This window comes from Otolemur garnettii, unplaced genomic scaffold (genome assembly GCF_000181295.1).
Source record: "Otolemur garnettii isolate 467f Iridium unplaced genomic scaffold, OtoGar3 scaffold00202, whole genome shotgun sequence".
Classification (NCBI taxonomy): Eukaryota; Metazoa; Chordata; class Mammalia; order Primates; family Galagidae; genus Otolemur; species Otolemur garnettii.
This window is the reverse complement of record NW_003852597.1, coordinates 800,249-820,346: the sequence shown is the minus strand read 5'-3', so window position 1 is coordinate 820,346 and position 20,098 is coordinate 800,249. Positions and strand designations below refer to the sequence as shown.

General features: G+C 44.9%; 1 protein-coding gene across 1 annotated transcript in view; it reads left to right on the top strand.

The window, feature by feature from the left end:
• CUNH1orf228 (chromosome unknown C1orf228 homolog) overlaps positions 1–20,098 on the top strand; it is a 65,961-nt gene that overhangs the window by 12,221 nt on the left and 33,642 nt on the right. Inside the window, exons 2-5 of the mRNA XM_003801195.3 lie at positions 7,126–7,353; positions 14,524–14,592; positions 15,499–15,665; positions 18,982–19,178. Coding sequence (XP_003801243.1) covers positions 7,148–7,353; positions 14,524–14,592; positions 15,499–15,665; positions 18,982–19,178 — 639 coding nt within the window. The 5' untranslated portion in view covers positions 7,126–7,147. The remainder of the gene's footprint in view (positions 1–7,125; positions 7,354–14,523; positions 14,593–15,498; positions 15,666–18,981; positions 19,179–20,098) is intronic.

Sequence of the window (20,098 nt, the reverse complement as noted above, 5' to 3'; positions counted from 1 at the left end):
AAAAAAAAAAAAAAAAAAAGAAGAAAAGAAAAAAGACATAGCTGTGGGGAACACAGAGAATGGCTGTGAAGTGTGGGGACAGCAGGCAGCCTCCTCTGGCCTCCTGCTAGAAGCAGTGATGTAGGGTGGAGGCAAGGGGTGGGGCAGAATGTCAAGTTTGGCTGAGACAGAATTTAGCTAAAAGTTCTTTGGGCTGCAGTGTTTCAGACTTTTATCTTGGGTGTAACGGAACCACTGAAGAGTTTTAAGCTGGGAAATTTGTCAGGCTTGTACTTAAAAAAATCTCAATCACTTGTTTAGGGTAAGGCCAAAGACCAGTTATCCTATGAGAGAAGAAGGTGTAAAACTAAAATAGTGGCAGTGGCAGTGACTGATCCGGGGCAGGGTTAGGAGGTATAACTGGCAGAACCTGACAACAGTTCAGGTAAGGAGGATAAGACAGAAGAATCAAAGGTAGCTCTTGAGTGACTAGGAGGGTGGGGACCCAAGCATGGAAGCAGGACCACCACAGGGAGAGGAAGGTGTGAGGAGTTGATGAGTTCAGTTGGATCTGTAGACTCAAGGAGCCCGTGAGACATACCAGGAAGGCATCCACTGGTCGTTTAAGTACATGGGTGGATCTGGGGCTCAGGCAAGAGGCCCAGTGTGAGGAGTCAGATTCCTAAGCCTATCAATATAATTTGAAGTGATGGGGTCAAGGAGTTTGCCAGGGAGATTACAAAGCACGAGAACTGAGAACAGGAAAAGGACCTGCAAAGCACCTGAGGGAAAATCCAGAGGAATAGAACCAGGGAGATGGGGTTAGGAAAGGAATTCTGAAAAGAGAGTCACTCATAGTTCATCAGGGAGGGACTGCTGGCACCACTGAATTTTTTGTGTTTTTCTTTCCTTTTTTTTTTTTTTTTAAGACACAGAGTCTTACTTTGTCACCCTCGGTAGAGTGCCATGGCGTCATAGATGACAGCAACCTCAAATACTTGGGCTCAAGCCCTCCTCTTGCCTTAGCCTCCTGAGTAGCTGGGACTATAGGCACCCACCACAATGCCCAGATCATTTTTCTATTTTTTTTTTTTTGAGACAGAGCCTCAAGCTGTCCCCCTGGGTAGAGTGCAGTGTCATCACAGCTCACAGCAACCTCCAACTCCCAGGCTCAAGCAAGTCTCCTGCCTCTGCCTCCTAAGTAGCTGGGACCACAGGCGCCCACCACAACACTCGGTAATTTTTTTTTTTTTTTTAGTTGGAGCCAGCATTGTTGTTTTGGTGGGCTGGGCTGGATTCGAACTTGCCACCTTAGGTGTATGTGGCTGGCACCTTAGCCACTTGAGCCACAGGCGCCGAGCCCATTTTTCTATTTTTTTATTTTATTTTTTATTCTTTTTATTTTTTTTAGTAGAGATGAGGTCTCCCTTTGCTCAGGCTGGTCTCAAACCCCTGAACTCAGGCAATCCACCTGTCTTGGCCTCCCAGAGTGCTAGGATTACAGGTGCGAGCCACCGTGCCCAGCCAGCCACCAATTTTTTTTCTTCTTTCTTTCTTTTTTGTTTTTCTTTTCCCGTTCTCCTCCTCCACCCTCCCCAGCCACCAAATTTTGACAGCAAGAAGTTGTTGGTGACATTTTGGAGCACAGGAGGTGACAGGATCAGTGCTTAATGGGAAAAAACCTGGACTTTGAAGTTATGTACAAATCTGAGTTCAAGTCCCACTTCTACCCCTTTTTAGCTTCAATAAGTGGGCAAACCCCTTTAAACCTTGGTTTCTTCATCTGAAAATTGTAGGTAATAACTACCTCTTGAGGACCTTAAGAGGATTTCAAAACCTCAGCAACATAACACTAAAGGAATATAAAAAGGCATGAAATCACAAAAGTTTAAAGGAGGCAATAGCAAATGAAAAAATTCAACAAATATTTGGAAGGTTGAAGGCAGGTGGGGGAATGTTAACTGGCTTGAAGCAAAGGACAATGTCAGCTAAATGCCAAGGAAAGATTACCAGCAAGAAGGCAGCCATTTAAGTCAGCCAGTTTAACCTCTAAGAGGCTTAATACTTGGAAGTGCAAGTTCCCAGTGAAGGTCAGAAATGAGAGGTGGAACCGAACACAGAGGGATTAACTTACATCTGTGGGCAGAGCACTTCACCCCACTCCAGATCTCTCTCAACTAAGCAACTACTCTCGATGCCTTTGCTACAAGAAGAGGGCTCTGAAAGCCTCCATACTCAGGGATCTCGGGGTTAGTTTGGAGGGCAGGGATGAGACAAAGGTGGAAAACTGATGAAAGGAAGGTCTGCATATTACTTTGCACCAGCGTCTTCCCCCACCCAACTCCCAGCTTAGGAATTTATCATTCCCACCCTTATACCTTCCCTGGGAAAGCAAAAAAGTATTTTTGGGGAAAAAAAAAAAAAGTGTTTCTGGGAGACTCTGAAGAAGGAGAAGAAAAAATCCTCCAGTAACTGACATTTATGAATTCCCCAGTGGAAAAACTATTTGTCTAATAAAGAAATTTCCAGATATTGAAAGAGATAGCAGCTGATTAAAAAAGCCCACTGGGCTCAGCACCTGTGGCTCAAGCGGCCAAGGCACCAGCCACATACACCTAAGGTGGCGGGTTCAAATCCATCCCGGGCCTGCCAAACAACAATGACAGCTGCAACCAAAAATAGCCAGGTGTTGTGGTGGGCGCCTGTGGTCCCAGCTACTTGGGAGGCTGAGGCAGAAGACTTGCTTGAGCCCAGCAGTTGGAGGTTGCTGTGAGCTGTGATGCCATGGCACTCTACCCAGGGTGACAGCTTGAGGCTCTGTCTCAAAAATAATAATAATAATAATAATTAAAAAGCCCACTAAGGACCTAATAAGTGAAAAAAGACCTACACCAAGGCACCGCATCATACAATTTCAGAAGAGGTTTTAAGACCATCAAGAGTGAAGAAACAAGCTACAGATAAAGCTACAGGAATCAGAATGACATCAGACTTCTCCTCCACAACAGAAACCGGGGAGGCACAATCTAAGGTCAGAAATAAGCTTCCAGGGCGGTGCCTGTGGCTCAAAGGGTAGGGTGCTGGCCCCATATGCCGGAGGTGGAGGGTTCAAACCCAGCCCTGGCCAAAAAAACTGCAAAAAAAAAAAAAAAAAAAAGCTTCCCCAGTTAACCTGACATGAGGTCAAAAACTATATTTTCAGGGCGGCACCTGTGGCTCAAAGGAGTAGGGCGCTGGCCCCGTGTACTGGAGGTGGCAACCCAGCCCCGGCCAAAAACTGCAAAAAAAAACAACTGTATTTTCAGGGCGGCGCCTGTGGTTCAGTGGGTAGGGCACTGGCCCCATATGCTAAAGGTGGTGGGTTCAAACCCAGCCCCAGCCAAACTGCCACAAAAAAATAGCCAGGCGTTCTGGCAGACACCTGTAGTCCCAGCTACTTGGGAGGCTGAGGCAAGAGAATCGCTTAAGCCCAAGAGTTGGAGGTTGCTGTGAGCTGTGACGCCACAAGACTCTACTGAGGGCAATAAAGTGAGACTCTGTCTCTACAAAAAAAAAAAAAAATTATATTTTCAGGGTGGCGCCATAGCTCTGTGGGTAGGGCGCCAACCATATACACCAGGGCTGGCAGGTTTGAACCCAGCCTAGGCCTGCTAAAAACAACAATGACAACTACAACAAAAAAAAATAGCTGGCGTTGTGATGGGTAGCTATAGTCCCAGCTACTTGGGAGACTGAGGCAAGAGAATCGCTTAAGCCCAGGAATTTGAGGTTGCTATAAGCTGTGACACCACAACACTTTACTGAGGGTGACATAATGAGACTCTGTCTCAAAAAAATATATATATAAAAATATATATTCATAAATTTATATAAATATATATAAATAAAATAAATATATAAAAATATATAAATTATGTATATATATATTTTTTCAACCGGGCACGGTGCTCACACTTGTAATCCTAGCACTCTGGGAAGCTAAGTCAGGTGGATTGCTTGATCTCAGTAGTTCAAGACCACCCTAAGCAAGAGCAAGACCCCGTCTCTACTAAAAAATAGAAAAACTGAGGCAAGAAGATCACTTGAACCCAAGAGTTTGAGGTTGAGCTATGATGATGCCATGGGCACTCTACTTAGGGTGACGGAGTGTGACTCTATCTCAAAAAGAAAAGCAACTATATTTTCAGACTTTCCAAGATATACACCCACACATACAAAAAGTACTCATGTCTTAGGAAGCTACTAAAGAATGTGCTTCAACCAAACAAGGGGATAAAAGAAGAAGGAAGATGTGGGGTCCAGGAAATGGGCTTCTAGCCAAGAAGCATGGCCAAAGGGAATTCCATGACATTTGTGTTCTAGGCTTAGTGAGCAGCACTAAGTAGTCAATCCAAACTGAAGTACAAAAACAGATCTGTGGGAAAAGATGGAACTGATCAGTTATGGGTTGAACCATTAGAAAACTTACTGCTACGTGTTTGGACCACTTGGAACAAATAGCTGTAGCTACCTCGAACTAAACAATTGAAAAGAGAAATGACAATTATTAACTCCAGGTAAAACCAGTTCTAAGAAAAGGAAATGTAACAATCATATACTACCTAAGTGAAGAGTTTATTTACTTGGTCAATAATGTAAACACTATTGATTTAACTGTAATTGTGGGAAACTATATTACGAGGCTGGTGCAGGGTTGAGGGGGAAGTATGGGAAATAGAGAGTGGTGCAAGAGAACTAATTCCTTAACTGCCAGAATGATAAATACATAAATATTGTCTAAAATTAATAAATCAAGTAACAGTGTATTAGTTTGCTAAGGCTCCCATAACAAAGTACCACAGCCTGGATGCCTTAAGCAACAGAGATTCATTCTCTCTCAACTCTGGAGGGTGGAAGGCTGAGATCAAGGTATTGTATGGGGCGGCGCCTGTGGCTCAAAGGAGTAAGGTGCCGGCCCCATATGCTGAAGCTGGCGGGTTCAAACCCAGCCTCGGCCAAAAACTGCAAAAAAAAAAAAAAGGTGTCGTGTGGTTGGTTCCTTTCTAGGCCTCTCTCCTTGGCTTTCTACTCCAGTGAGACAGCTTAATTCCACTATGCCTCTGTGTGTATCTGTGGCCTAATCTCTTCTCCTTATAAGGACAGCAGTCATATTGGGTAAATGCCCACCCTGATGACCCTTAATTTCTTTTTTAAAGAAAATAAGGAAATAATTCCCAAATTTGGTCACCTTCTGAGGTATGGTGGTTAGGACTTCAACATATGAAATTGGAGGAGACAGGATTCAGCCCATAGCAAATAGTATAAGCTCATTATTTAGAAATATGATGATAAACCCCAGAAGAAATAGCCCAAAGAGTTGAAAGTCGCTGCCTCTGTGGAGAGAGACTGGAGGGCGGCAAGGGGTGAGGCAGGTTCTATTACCGTTTGATTTTTTACACAATTGCAAGTGCAGAACTGAGCCTTGAACCCAGTCTGAGCCCAAATCTCATGTCTTTCCATTCTACCGCAGATGGGGAGCTCTTTGCCATATTCGTATCTCCATCTCCCATAATACTTATACAGAGCCACATGATGGGACTTCATTACACATTTAAGATTTAGAGCTATGTGGCTATGAACTTTACAGCTGTCATGTGTTGGTTTTTCTTTTCCTGTTTCAGGAAGAGAAGATAGAAGACCAAGACCCAAGGAAACCCTGAGGGGCCCTAACATGGCGTGTTCTTCTTAGAGCTTCCCACCCCAGTGTCCTGAAATTACTGGGTGTATCCCTGAGAGCACTTTGAGTTTTGATACTAGAAAGGGCCCATCCAAGCCAGGGCAGTAGCACAGGGTACTTTCCTGCCTGATAAAAGCTAGTGATGATGTCTCCACCCTTCCTCCTTGGGGTCTGGAACAGCCATTCATCCCCATTTTCTTGAGGCCAGTTTGGCTGTTGAAGGGAGCCACAGGCTCTGAAAGTTATTCACAGACTTATGACTCTAGTGGCATTCACAGTGATTGACGGATGATCCCATGAAAGGTTCTGGTCATTTTTAGGTTGGTCCACAATTACTCACCTGGTTCTTAAGGCTGGCTGGATTTCATGACTCTCTAATTGCAGAGGTTTACGTGGACGCCCTTCCTGGGAGCACATACCCCGTGTCCTCTGGGGAGTGGTGGAGGTTGGTGTGTATGTGTGTCTGTCTCAGTATGCCTGAGATTATTGCTTCCTAATAAAATTCTGATAGCTGGGCCCCATCAATATCTCTAATACATGTGAGGAAACGTTAATTTAGAATCAATTTTAGGATGTTTCAGACTGTAAAGTCCTTTTAACTAGATCTCTGGCGAAGATGTAGAAGCACTTTATGGGACTGTAAATTTCATGTTGAACAGTCTTCGTGAAATACACATCTCCCCTACACACAAGCTGTTCTCTCCATATCAATCATGGCCCCTGCAAGTAATGTTTCACAAATATTCTGTAAATCACAGAAAACCCCATGGTAATGTGAAATATGACTTTCACTTGTCTGTTAGACAAAAGAATCTCACATGCCTCTCTCCCATCAGCACTAACATTTGTTATGGATAATAACACTTTCAATCACAACTATTTTTGGAAAACGGGTTTATTTTAAACCTTCCCTCCCCCACTGAAAACATTCTCCCAAGGACACAGACTCCTACAAACCACAGCCCATTAATCCAACTACGGAATGGGAACTTTTTCCTCCCACTTTTTTTAAGTTGTTTTTAAGAGTTAGTATAAAAGCCCAAGGTACAAGGTTAAGGAACACTTTACCTTAGCTGATCAGCATAAGAGGGGGGCCAGGTCTCTTAAGACACCAAATTGCTGACTCTGTGTGACATAAGCCATTAAAGAGACCCAAATTTTTAGCAAGTATCTTCATCTCAGCTGGATCCTGGGTCTTCTGCTTGCTAGCATCAGCAGAGAAGCAATGAGCTAAAATTTCAGCTCATAAGGAGTAGACAGTTAGCACCTTGGTGTTCTTAATTCCATTATACCTGCTGTAACTATACCTGTGGTGTAATAGAGGATCCCCCTGCTTCCAGCTGATTGCTGGAAAAGCAAAACCCACAAAGTAATGGACTCGCATGATTCTAAACATTCTAGTAACCTGCCTGTTTTCCCTCTCTCTGTAGCCAACTTCAAGACTGATTGATCATGACTTCTATAAAAGAGCAGGCAGCAATTAGCAGGCTCTTAAGTTTTTTACAGGAATGGGACAATGCTGGCAAAATCGCCAGGAATCACATCCTCAAGTATTTCATTGAAAACAACCAAGGCAAGACTGCCCCTGAACTGGAGCAGGAGTTTTCCCAGGGAGCCAGCTTGTTCCTGGTACGCTTGACTACCTCACTTAGAATAACGTATCCTTTGCTAAACAGGAAAACTTAGGGGCCTCTTTGCCTACTTGCCCTGGCAGTGGAGGCCCATTCTCTGTCTATGGCAAATGCATCTTGCTCTGTAAGCCTATAGCTTGCTCTTACTCTGTAAAGCTACCTTTCTCTTCCTCAATAAACTTTGTTTCATGTTTTCCTTAAAAGAAAAGAAAAAAATTAGGCAACCTTCAAAAGGGAAAACGAGAGAAGATTGTTGAAGTTTTCTCTTGATTTGCTCTAACATTTTAGAACAGGACATCTAGTGATAAAAATATCATTCCAAAAATCAAGAACTCCCTCAACTTCCTGTCTTCCCAACCTTAACCTATAATTTTATCTTCATTCTCACCCCTACGTTCTTTTGCTCCATGAAAGTTGAAGCAAGTATTCCCTTCTGTCTAGGGCTGATCCTCCGTTTCTACCACACTTGACTCCCTCCCATCTCCCTATTCTTTCTCTCCTATAGCTTTCACCTTTGCCTCTTGTTACTAGCTTATCTCGTCAGCATTTATATATTGTCAAAATCTCCTCGACCTTAAAAAGTAAAATTAAATCCCTACCTCACACCTACATTCCACCCAGCTTCTGCCCTTCATAGTGCTTTGTTTTTTTTTTTTTTTTTTTTTTTTTTTTTTTTTTTGAGACAGAGCCTCAAGCTGTCCCCCTGGGCAGAGTGCCGTGGCATTACAGCTCACAGCAACCTCCAACTCCTGGGCTCAAGCGAGTCTCCTGCCTCCGCCTCCCAAGTAGCTGGGACCACAGGCGCCCGCCACAACGCCCGGCCATTTTTTGGTTGCAGCCGTCATTGTTGTTTGGCGGGTCCGGGCTGGGGATTCGAACCCGCCACCTTAGGTGTACGTGGCTGGCGCCTTAGCCGGTTGAGCCATAGGCGCCGAGCCCATAGTGCTTTGTTTTTTAATGACAAAAGTCTCACTATGTTGCCCAAGCTGGTCTTGAACTTCTGAGCTCAAGTGATCCTCCCACCTCAACCTACCAAAGTGCTGTGATTACAAGTCTGAGCCACCACACTCAGCCTATGAAGCTTTCTGAAAAGGTTGTTGACCCTCCCTGGCTCCACTCACTGCAGTCCTCCCTTCCCATTGAGGTGAGTGTTGCTAAGGTTACTAATGTCCTTCTAGTTGTAAAACCCAGTGACTTCAGTCCTTATATGTGACCTCTCAATGGCATTTGTCAATCAATCTTCCCACATCCCAAAACACTCTTCCCTTGGTTTTTCTGATACCAAATCTCTTGATTTTCTCCTTTCTATCCATGCATTTCTTTTCTTCTTCAGCCATCCCTTAAATCTCAGTGTTCTACTTCCCTCTTCTCTGCTCACTCTCAGATTTTCCCTGAGTGACTAATCATTGTCATGATGTCAATACTACTCCAGTTTGAGGACTCTCAAATGTGTATCCCTGCCCAAATTTCCCTCTGGAATATGAGTTCCATACCTACATATCCAGCTATAGACAGTTCTCAGGTTACAATGACATAGGTTCTGCAGGTTTGTCCCTAAGTTGAATTTGTCTGTAAGTTGGAACAGGTATATTTACCTATTACCTGTTCATAAGTGCAAGTCATATGTCAGTCAGATGTTTCTGACTCAGGGACTGCTTATACTAGCTCCACTCATATGCCACGGGATGAGTCTTGCCTGTCCAGCTTAGTAAACTAGGGGAATAGGTGCCACTATGGGGGAAGAGAAGACAAGAAGAGGAGCAAGTTTGTTCTGGAACTTGTTGAGTTTGAGGTGCCTGGGCTCAGGATCCCTGGAGACAAATTAGGACTGAAGACAGATTTGATCACCATCACGGTCATCACCTTGGTTCATGTTATGAGTGGACTTGATGACAGTCCTGCTCTGTGTGCCCACAGCCCTCTATGGCTTCGTCTCAGACCCTCTTATTGTATATTTCCTTTGCTTAAGCCCTCTTCCCTTTCTCTAAACCCCATCCTTGTTTGGCTAACTTCTCTTCTGTTCTATTCTACTCTATTCTATTCAGGTCTCAATTTATACATCACTTTCTCAGGAAGCCCATTTCTGAGCCCCAGACTAGCTTAGGTCCCCTTGTTACATCTTCTCACTCATAGCACTTCCCACATCTTAGTAGTCATAACATTTCACTGCTGTTACTTGCTTAATATTTCTCCTCCCCCACTGGATTGTAGGATCTACAAGGGCAAGAATTGTACCTGTTCTACTCATCTCGGTATTTCTAACACTGAACGCAATGTCTGGCACAAGTTTGCTGAGAAAAGGAATGACTGAACCAGAGAGTCTGCCCCTGGGCAGGACTAAAAATTTTTAAGTAAACACAGCTCTGTTTTTCTTACACTTAAAGTCATTGATAAAGTTATTATTCAAACTCAGGCCTATAACCACAGGCCATAGGAAATACTACTGAATACAGGTTGAGGTTGAACCTTATGTTCTCTTCTCAGATACTGTGGTACCTAAAAAAGGTTCAAAATTTTAATTACCAGTCTACCTCCCCACCCCCACCCCAAGGGTCTGATTCAGTAGACTCAGGTGGGGCCCTGGGTGACTCTGGTATCAGTAGTCCACAGATCAGTGGACTATAACCTGACTCCTGGCTCCATGATTCATGACATTAATCTCACCAAGCTTGTTAGTAACCTCTTCATAGCCAAATCTAGAATTCCCCTTTCCTTACTCATCTCATTTGACATTTCTCATTTGACACAGGGTGAGGTGAATGAGGCAGAGGCACAGGTTAAGATCCTGTCTTTATTTAAAACTGTGATACTGGCTCGGCGCCTGTGGCTCAAGCACCTAAGGTGCCAGCCACATACACCTAAGGTGGCGGGTTCGAATCCCCAGCCCAGGCCCACCAAACAATAATGATGGCTGCAACCAAAAAATAGCCGGGCGTTGTGGCGGGCGCCTGTAGTCCCAGCTACTTGGGAGGCTGAGGCAGGAGACTCGCTTGAGCCCAGGAGTTGGAGGTTGCTGTGAGCTGTGATGCCATGGCACTCTACCCAGGGGGATAGCCTGAGGCTCCGTCTAAAAAAAAAAAAAAAAAAAAACTGTGATATTGGCCTGGCCAGGCATGGTGACTTGAGCCTGTAATCCTAGCATTCTGGGAGGTTGAAGGGGGTGGATTGCTTGAACTCAGGAGTTCAACACCAGCCTGAGAGGCTGGGCATGGTGGCTCATGCATGTAATCTTAGCACTCTGGGAGGTGAGTGGATTGCCTGAGCTCATGGGTTTGAAACCAGCCTGAACAAGAGCAAGAACTCATCTCTAAAAATAGCTGGGCATAGTGGCGGGCGCCTGTAGTCCCAGCTACTGGGGAGGCTGAGGCAAGAGAATCGCTTGAGCCCAAGAGTTTGACGTTGCTGTAAGCCTTGATGTCACAGCACTCTACCAAGTATGACAAAGTAAGATTCTGTCTCAAAAAAAAGGACCAGCCTGAGCAAGAATGAGACCCCATCTCCATCAAAAATAGAAAAACTAGCTAGGCATTGTGGCAGGCACCTGTAGTCCTAGCTACTGGGGAGGATAAAGCAAGAGGATCTCTTGAGCCCAAGAGTTAGAGGTTGCTGTGAGCTATGACACCATGACACTCTGGCCTGAGCAAAGTGAGACTCTGTCTAAAAAAAAAAAAAATAAGCCAAACTTTGATATTTTATTCACTATGGCTTTTTATATTAATTTGATTCCTTTAGATAGTGCATTGAAGCACAACTGGAGTACTGAATTTTTTGGTGCCCCTTTAAATTTCAGCCTCAAAGCACGTGCCTCCCTCCCTCCCTCACCTGACCCTGGTCCCAGCCCTGCTGTTCTGCTGCTGCTTCTCAAGCTATCCTCTCTTCTACCTTCTTCCACTCCTGTTTCTCAGTCATTATTACAGGATCTGTCCCACCTACAAATGTTAGTGTTTCTGAGGATTTCTTTTTTTTGCTTGGTCATTACACTTGCTGCGTTAGGCATTGTATCATTCTTCTCCATCTCTCCAGCGCCAGATGTAGTGCCCACCATTTAGCGGGCACTCACTCAGTGCTTACTGAATGGCTGAACGAGCCATGCTTTTTTTTTCTTTTAAAACTTTATTTCTGCAAAGCCAATCAATAAGTGTTGGAAGGAAAAGTGTAAATGTTATTCTTGCATATTTGGGAACGAGCCATGCTTTTAATACACCGTTGTAGATTTCGTTTCTATACCTAGGATTACTCATAATTTCCAGAATTCTTATGAGTTTGTCATACAATGGAGAAAATAGATTGGCTAAAGTATTTTGAATTAGTGATCCCACTTCTCCCTGGGCCTCCTCTTATGGTGGGTCTGGGAGGGGAAAAAAACCTCAATTATCTTTTGCAAAATTGACTACTGCACAATCCTACATAAACCCTTTTTCAACCCTGAACTTTCAGAATAAATGAGTAAAGTCGAGGATTTACATATTATAATGACAAACTTATTCATCACCATTTATTGAGTCTTTTTGTATTTAGGCATTGAACCGTGTTCTGTACAAATATTATTTCATAGCAGCCTCATAGAGGAGTATTAATAGGTATTAGCCTATTTTATAGATGAGAAAGATGAGGGCCAGGCACCATGGCTCACAGCTATAATCCTAGCACTTTGGGAGGCCAAGGTGGGTGGATTGCTTGAGCTCAGGAGTTCGAGACCAGCCTGAGCAAGAGCAAGACCCTGTCTCTAAAAAATAGCTGGGGGTTGTGGCGGGTGCCTATAGTCCCAGCTACTTGGGAGGCTGAAGCAAGAGGATTGCTTGAGCCCAAGAGTTTGAGGTTGCTGTGAGTTATGATATTATGGCCCTCTTCTGAGGGCAACAATGTGAGACTCTGCCTAAAAAAAAAGAAAAAAAAAATAGAGAAGAAAGATGATTCTTGGGCTCGGCGCCCATAGTATGTGGTTACATCACCAGCCACATACACCAAAGCTGGTAGGTTCGAACCTGGCCTGGCCAACTAATCGACAATGACAACTGCAACAAAAATACAGCTGGGCACTGTGGCGGGCACCTGTAGTCCCAGCTACTTGGGAAGCTGAGGCAAGAGAATTGCTTAAGCCCTAGAGTTTGAGGTTGCTGTGAGCTGTGACATCACAGCACTCTACTGAAGGTGAGTTTGAGACTCTGTCTCAAAAAAAAAAAAAAAAAGAATGAAAGAAAAGAAAAATGAGCCTTGAAAAAGTTGAGTAACTTACTAGTAAACAGCAGAGATAAGGTTTCAACTGGTGTGTCTGGCCCAAAGCCACTAGCCATCCATTGTACTTCAGCACCTCCTACTCAGCTGACAGGGGAGACCACAACTCCACCTGCCGCACCACACAGCCCCATTTGTCTACAGGCCAAAAGGCCAGAGAGTAAGAGCTCAGGCTCTGAGTTGGACCGCCTAGGTTCAAATCCTATTTGTACCAGTTTACTCTGGGGTCTTGGACAGGTCATTAACCTGCCTGATATTGTTATCTCATGTTACTCATATGGTAAATGGAAATTCTAATAGTACCTACGAAAAGGCTGTAGTGAGGATTATTTGAGACAATGCAAGCAAAGCAGTTAGCACAGTGCCTGGCACACAACAAATGCTGGTACTTGTTAGCTGCTGCTGATATTGTGGTAACCTTCTGGAACTAATTGCTGAAAATAATAGACCAGAAATGTAGTGGGTGATTATGAAAACAAGAGTAGCTTAGGAGGGAGGAAAAAGAAGATGACAAAAGTTGGTCAGCCTAGCTGGCAACTGATGAAAAGGAAGAGAATACACTGAGGCAGGAACAGAGTCTAGGGTTAAGGGAGCAGAGTAGGGACGATGTAGGAATAAAGAGACCACCGAGTGTGCTGCAGCCTGGCCCCCAGCTATGGCGGCAACAGGCAGGGGAGCCTGGCTCCATAACAAACACTATTTTTGCAGTAAAGAGCCTTTCCTAATGAGCCAATCTGTCTCTACTTCTATTGGCATCCTGGGAACCAGGGTGCAGCAGAGATAATTTGCTTCACACCAGCCCCCCCAAACAAAGCACCATTACCTCCAACCCATTACATTAGCCTTTATCAGTCTTGGAAGCTCTCCGTCATCCTCCATGAGCTGCAATAATTTCAGCTAATTTCTTAAGTGTTCTAAGAGCCTGTGATGTGTTATGAGCCTAGTAATTGTTGACTGGTTCCTTTTCTGTTGTGGCTTGATTTCATACCTTGTATCTGAGCTGATGCGTGCTCTGGGTGCTTTATTACAATGAAGCTTTTTGCAAAGGCTCACATTAAAAAAATAACATTAAATAATGAGGTTGTTTTAAATCAGAGTTTAATTTTTCCACCATCTCCTGTAATTCTTATTAGGAAGCCAATTCTTCATTAGGATAGTGACCTCCAGTGTAAAACTTTGAGCAAAAACAAAATTGAGAATTAACGAGGAAGCTAAGTCCTTTTAGATAAGTTTAAGAATGAGGCACAAAGCAGTCAACTGTACGGAAACCAAGGGTGCAATGGGCACAGCTTAGAGAGGTTTGAGAAACTAAGCCCCAGCTTTCTGCATGGACCTTGATTCATCACAGCAACCTTGATCCTTAGCTTGTCAGAGTCAAGGTGGCCAAACTACCCCCAAGGAGCTTTCTGGAGAACAGTGAGCAATCCATCACCCCCATCTTCCCCCACCCCACTGTGAATATTCCCACTTCCCTTCAGTAGTGGCCCCTCTCAGGATAAAAGGCTGCTTGGTAATCCTGGGCCCTAGGTGATGCCAGGGATCAGATTCAGATATAGGATCTGCCTTCTTTTTTTTTTTTTGCAATTTTTGGCCAGGGCTGGGTTTGAACCTGCCACCTCTGGCATATGGGGCCGGCGCCCTACTCCTTTGAGCCACAGGAGCTGCCCCCCCACCTTTTTTTTGGAGACAGTCTCACTCTGACACCCTGACTAGAACACGTTGGCATCACAGCTCACCTCAAGCTCTTGGGCTCAAGCAATCATCTTGCCTGTTTGTCTATTTTTAGTAGAGATGGGGTGTGGCTCTTACTCAGGCTGGTCTTGAACTCCTGATCTCAAGCAATCTACCCACCTCAGCCTCCCAGAGTGCTGGGCTTATAGGTGTGAGCCACCATGCCTGGCCAAGGATCTGGCTCCTTTGTGAAAAACCAACCTGAAACTCATTCTTTAACTCATCACACAGCTATATGACTGGCTCAGATTTAGAAAAGCTTCTAAAGTCCATTGGTATCTTCTTATCAGCCGTAAGCAGGTAAGTTCTGTTCTAAAGAGATTCTGGAGTCTTAGTGGCATCTCAGGCTCATGGTGTCTTTGACATTCACATCACATGGGGCGATATATTTTAGTTATCAGTGGGTGCCCAGTAGCCCTTGGGATGGGCCGAGAAGAAGTGTCTGCCATGGTCCTGCCCCAGTGGCTCCTCCATCCCATGTTCTCCATAGACACTTTACTCGTCAGCACCCTCTTGGTTGCAAATTACAGAAAACCAACTCATTCTGGACTCAGGGAAAGGAAATTATTGGCTCACTCAACTGAAACACCCAGAAGGTAGAAATATATATTTCAGGCCTGTCTAGATCCAGGGGCTCCAATAATGTCACCACTGCTAGGTCTCTCCCACTCTCTTTTCCTTCTTTCCTCAGTCTGTTCTCCCTATTCATCAGCCTTTGCATGCTGTGGTCCTCAGGAGCTCTAGACACACACATCCTTCTAGCTTAGAAAGACAGCATGTCTTTTCCACCACTTCCCAAGAAAGTCCCAGGTTTTGAGCCTCAGTGGACCAGTTTAAGTCACATACTCACCCCCAAATCAATTTGTACACTCAGAAGGATGACATACTCTGTCACCAAGTCAACTCATGAGTTTTTCATGGCCCATGATTAGCATAGGGAAGACTCCTATGCAACAATTGAGGTTCCATTAGATGAAGAAAGGGGAACAGATGTTGGAAAGCCAAAAACAAGAAATTTCCATTATATTTATTTTTAGTATTTCCTGCTGGAAGGAAGAATTTCCAGTCTGTGGTGTCACTTTACCTACGGGCATTTCCTATATAGGAGGGGAAAGTATGTGAAGCGAGGACCCTGGGATCCCTTAGCTCGGTGCCAAGGAACTTGACAAATGTTTTATTTCTACTCTTCTATCCCTCCGGAGACAGTAATCGGTACCTTATAGAATTTCTTGAGGTTGGAGGTGTCCTAACGCTCTTGGAAATACTTGGGCTGGAGAAGATCAAGGAGGATGATAAGAAGGAATCCATCAAGCTGCTTCAGACTATTGCAAACTCTGGCAGGAAGTACAAGGAGCTCATTTGTGAAAGCTATGGTGGGTACTGTGTGTTTCGAGGGTGTTGATTTGAGGGAGGGGAGGGGAGGGAAATTTTTTTTTTTTTTTTGGAGACAGAGGCTCACTATATTGCCATGGGTAGAGTGCCGTAGCATCACAGCTCATAGCAACCTCAAACACCTGGTCTGTAGAGATTCTCTTGCCTCAGCCTCACAAGTAGCAGGACTACAGGTGTCTGCCACAACACCTCTCCATTTTCTGGTTGTAGTTGTCATCGTTGTTCAGCAGGCCCAGGCTGGACTCAAACCCACCAGCTCCAGCGTATGTGGCTGGCACCCTAGCTGCTCAGCTACAGGTGCCAAGCAGGAAAATAATTTTGAAATTAAAAAAAAAAAAAGATGTTGATTCCCATGTCTCCCTAGGGGTCTGGGGAAAGGCTGGCAGCATCTACCCCTACTCTAGGAAAAAACCATCATAGAACTGGTTGCACAGGAAGCATTTTGTGCTCCTGTCCATGCAGCCACTGAAAGACCTAGATTTATCATTTTCCTGATTCATCATTTGCTCAGATTTCTCCATGGTGGTTTTAGGAAGTCTTCTTCTTTTTTTTTTTTGTGGAGACAGAGTCTCACTTTATCGCCCTCAGTAGAGTGCTGTGGCGTCACACAGCTCACAGCAACCTCCAACTCCTGGGCTTAGGTGATTCTCTTGCCTCAGCCTCCCAAGTAGCTGGGACTACAGGTACCCACCACAATGCCTGGCTATTTTTTTTGTTGTTGCAGTTTGGCTGGGGCCAGGTTTGAACCCACCATCCTGGGTATATGGGGCTGGCGCCCTACTCACTGAGCCACAGGAGCTGTTTTTGTTGTTTTGTTTTTTTTTTTTTTTTGAGACTCAAGCTATCACCCTGGGTAGAGTGCCGTGGCAACACCTGGCTATTTTTTATTTTTTGTTGAAGTTTGGCTGGGGCCAGGTTCAAACCTGCCACCCTCAGTATATGAGGCCAGCTCCCTACCCACTGAGCCACAGGCACCACCCTAGAAAATCCTTCTTTTTTTTGAGACAGGGCCTCAAGCTGTCCCCTTGGGTAGAGTGCTATGCCATCACAGCTCACAGCAACCTCCAACTCCTGGGCTCAAGCGAGTCTCTTGCCTCAGCCTCCCAAGTACCTGGGACTACAGGCGCCCACCACAACACCCAGCTATTTTTTTGGTTGCAGCCATCACTGTTGCTTGGCGGACCCGGGCTGGATTCGAACCCACCAGCTCAGGTGTATGTGGCTGGCACCTTAGCCGCTTGAGCCACAGGCACCAAGCCTAGAAAATACTTCTTTTAAAATATATCCTCTTTCACGCACCCGTTTGGGGAAGATTTACTGAGCTATTGCCCAGAATCCTTTGTGAAATTGAATTATGCATAAAACTGACATAAAATTATTGAATATCAGCCAGGCATTGTGGTGCCTGTAGTCCCAGCTACTTGGGAGGCTGAGGCAAGAGGATTGCTTGAGCCCAAGAATTTGATGTTTCTGTGAGCTATTATGCACTTTACCAAGGGTAATAAAGTGAAACTCTGTCTCAAAAAAAAAAAAAAATTTGAATATCTACTGTCTGCTACATATATGCTAAGATGCTAGGAGATAATAAGGTGAATAAAATACAGCCCCTGCCCTCGAAGAGATTATAGTCTAGTGATTGTAGAAATCCAGTAATCTCTGGTGCTCTGACTGAGGCATGGAAAAGAGATGTCATCCTCCATACCTCCCTTTTTCAAAGTAGTCTCCCCCCTTGCACTTTCATCATAGTTCTCTTGTTCTCTTCCATGGCCTCTGTGAACCTCAGTGTCTTCATCCATAAAATGGGACCAACACCTCCTTCTAGTATGGTTTCTGGAATTAAATAAGTTAGTGTTCATGAAAACATTTAGCAAATGGCTAAGCACTAAACAGTGTTTATTGCATAGCACTAAAATAATGCATGCTAGGGGTTGGGCACAGTGGCTCACACCTATAATCCCAGCACTTTGGGAGGCCAAGGTGGGCATATCACCTGCACTCATGAATTCAAGACCAGCCTGAGCCAGAGTGAGACCCCCATCTCTAAAAATATAGCAGGTGGAGTGGCAGATGCCTGTGGTCCCTGCTACTCAGGAGGCTGAGGCAAGAGAATCTCTTGAGCCCAAGAGTTAGAGGCTGCTATGAGCCAGGGCACTCTACTGGGAGGGACAAAGTGAGACTATCTCAAATAAATAAATAAATAAATAATACTTTATTTGTACATTTGGCAGCACCATTTTATATCTTAAAACACAAATTGCTTGATGGGCACAGTGGCTCATACCTATAATCTTAGCACTCTGAGAGACCAAGGAGGGTGGATTGCATGAGCTCATGAGTTCAAGACCAGCCTGAGCAAGAGCAAGACCCCATCTCTACTAAAAATAAAAAAATTACCTAGGTGTTATGGTGGACAACTGTAGTCCCAGCTACTTGGGAGGCTGAGGCAGGAGGATCACTTAAGCCCAGAAGTTTGAGGTTTCTGTGAGCTCTGACACCACAGCACTCTACCCAGGGCAGGGCAACAGAGTAAGACTCTGTCTTTAAAAAAAAAAAGGGCTCGGCGCCTGTAGTTCAAGCAGCTAAGGCACCAGCCACATACACCAGAGCTGGCGAGTTCGAATTCATCCCAGGCCTGCCAAACAACAATGACCACTACAACCAAAAAATAGCCAGGTGTTGTGGCAGATGCCTGTAGTTTCAGCTATTTGGGAGGCTGAGGCAAGAGAATCACTTAGCCAATTTTGAGGTTGCTGTGAGCTGTGACACCACCACACTCTACCCAGGTGACAGCTTAAGGCTCTGTCTCAAAAAAAAAAAAAAGAACCTTGTCTTGGCACCCGTAGCACAGTGGTTAGGGCGCCAGCCACATGCACCAAGGTTGGCCGCCCAGACCAGTGAAGCAACAATGACAACTGCAACCAAAAAATCGCTGGGCTTTGTGGTGGGGGGGCCAGTAGTCCCAGCTACTTGGGAGGCTAAGGTAAGAGAATCGCTTAAGCCCAAGAGTTTGAGGTTGCTGTGAGCTGTTCTGCCACAGAACTCTACCAAGGGCGACTTAATGAAACTCTGTCTCAAAAAAAAAAAAAGAAGAAGAAAAAACACAGATTGCACCATGCCTATGCTGAAACAAAATCCTCCAGCCACCTAGATATAAGGTAAACAAGACAGAACATGAGAACCAAGCCTCACTTTTGCTTGGTTGAAGAGATCTTAATCCTATTCATAGCATGTAATTTTGAGTGAGGATTGTTTTTCTAAATCCCTCCCTACTTAGCATTCCTTCTCTTCTTTGCTCAGGTGTACGATCTATAGCCGAATTTTTGGCAAAGTCTAAGTCAGAAGAGACACAGGAGGAAGTCCAGGTTCTCTTGGATTCTTTGGTCCATGGTAATCCCAAGTACCAGAATCAAGTGTACAAAGGTCTAATAGCTTTGCTGCCCTGTGCATCCCCCAAAGCTCAGCAGCTGACCCTGCAGACTCTTAAGGCTGCCCAGGTGAGCCAAGGCTTGCGTGCCCCTGTGGTTCCAACTCAAATGCAGTAATTTTACAATTACCTTCCACAGTTTCTCTCCACACAGGCATGAGAAATGGAGCTCAGCCTCCCCACTGCATGTCTGCTGTTCAATCAGTGTGTCTTCCAGAAGGCCAAGGCAGGGCAGAGAGTTCATGTCTCCCAGCAGAGTGATTTGTCCTGTTTACTTAAGGATCAGAAAGATGTTGGCAGACTTAAAAATGGTTGAGACAAGCCATGAGGATGATGAAAGGACCTGTAGAAAAGATTAAAGGAGTCGATTTGATAGGAAAAGAATCAGGGTACGTTTGTAGACAGCATGTAAGTGAAGAGGCCAGAGCTCCAGTGCTTGGGAAAGCACTTTTTTGTTGGTGGTGGTTTTGGCTCTTGTCTCAGGTAATGCCCTAGAATGTGAGTAACATCAGATTTGGGGCATGCTGATCATATGATATCGTACCTAGTAAAAAGGGGAAGCAGGGTTGTCCTACCTGCAGCCCACTGGCCACAAGTGGACTATGTGAGGACTTTTTCCTGATCTGTGGTAGCAGATATGACAAAAATTATGCACAGACCTGTTATTTCTGCTCATTAGCTTTCATTAGTGTTTGTGTATTTAATGTGTGGCCCAACACAACTCTTCTCTCAATGTGGTGCAGAGAAGCCAAAAGGTTGAATGCCCCTAGCAGTTCTCAACCTGTGGGTTGTGACCCACAGGAACTGTATTAAAGGGCCGCAGCTTTAAAAAGGTTGAGAATCGGCTCGGCGCCTACAGCTCAACCAGCTAAGGCGCCAGCCACGTACACCTATGGTGGCAGGTTCGAATCCCCAGCCCGGACCTGCCAAACAACAATGACGGCTGCAACCAAAAAATAGCCGGGCGTTGTGGCGGGCGCCTGTGGTCCC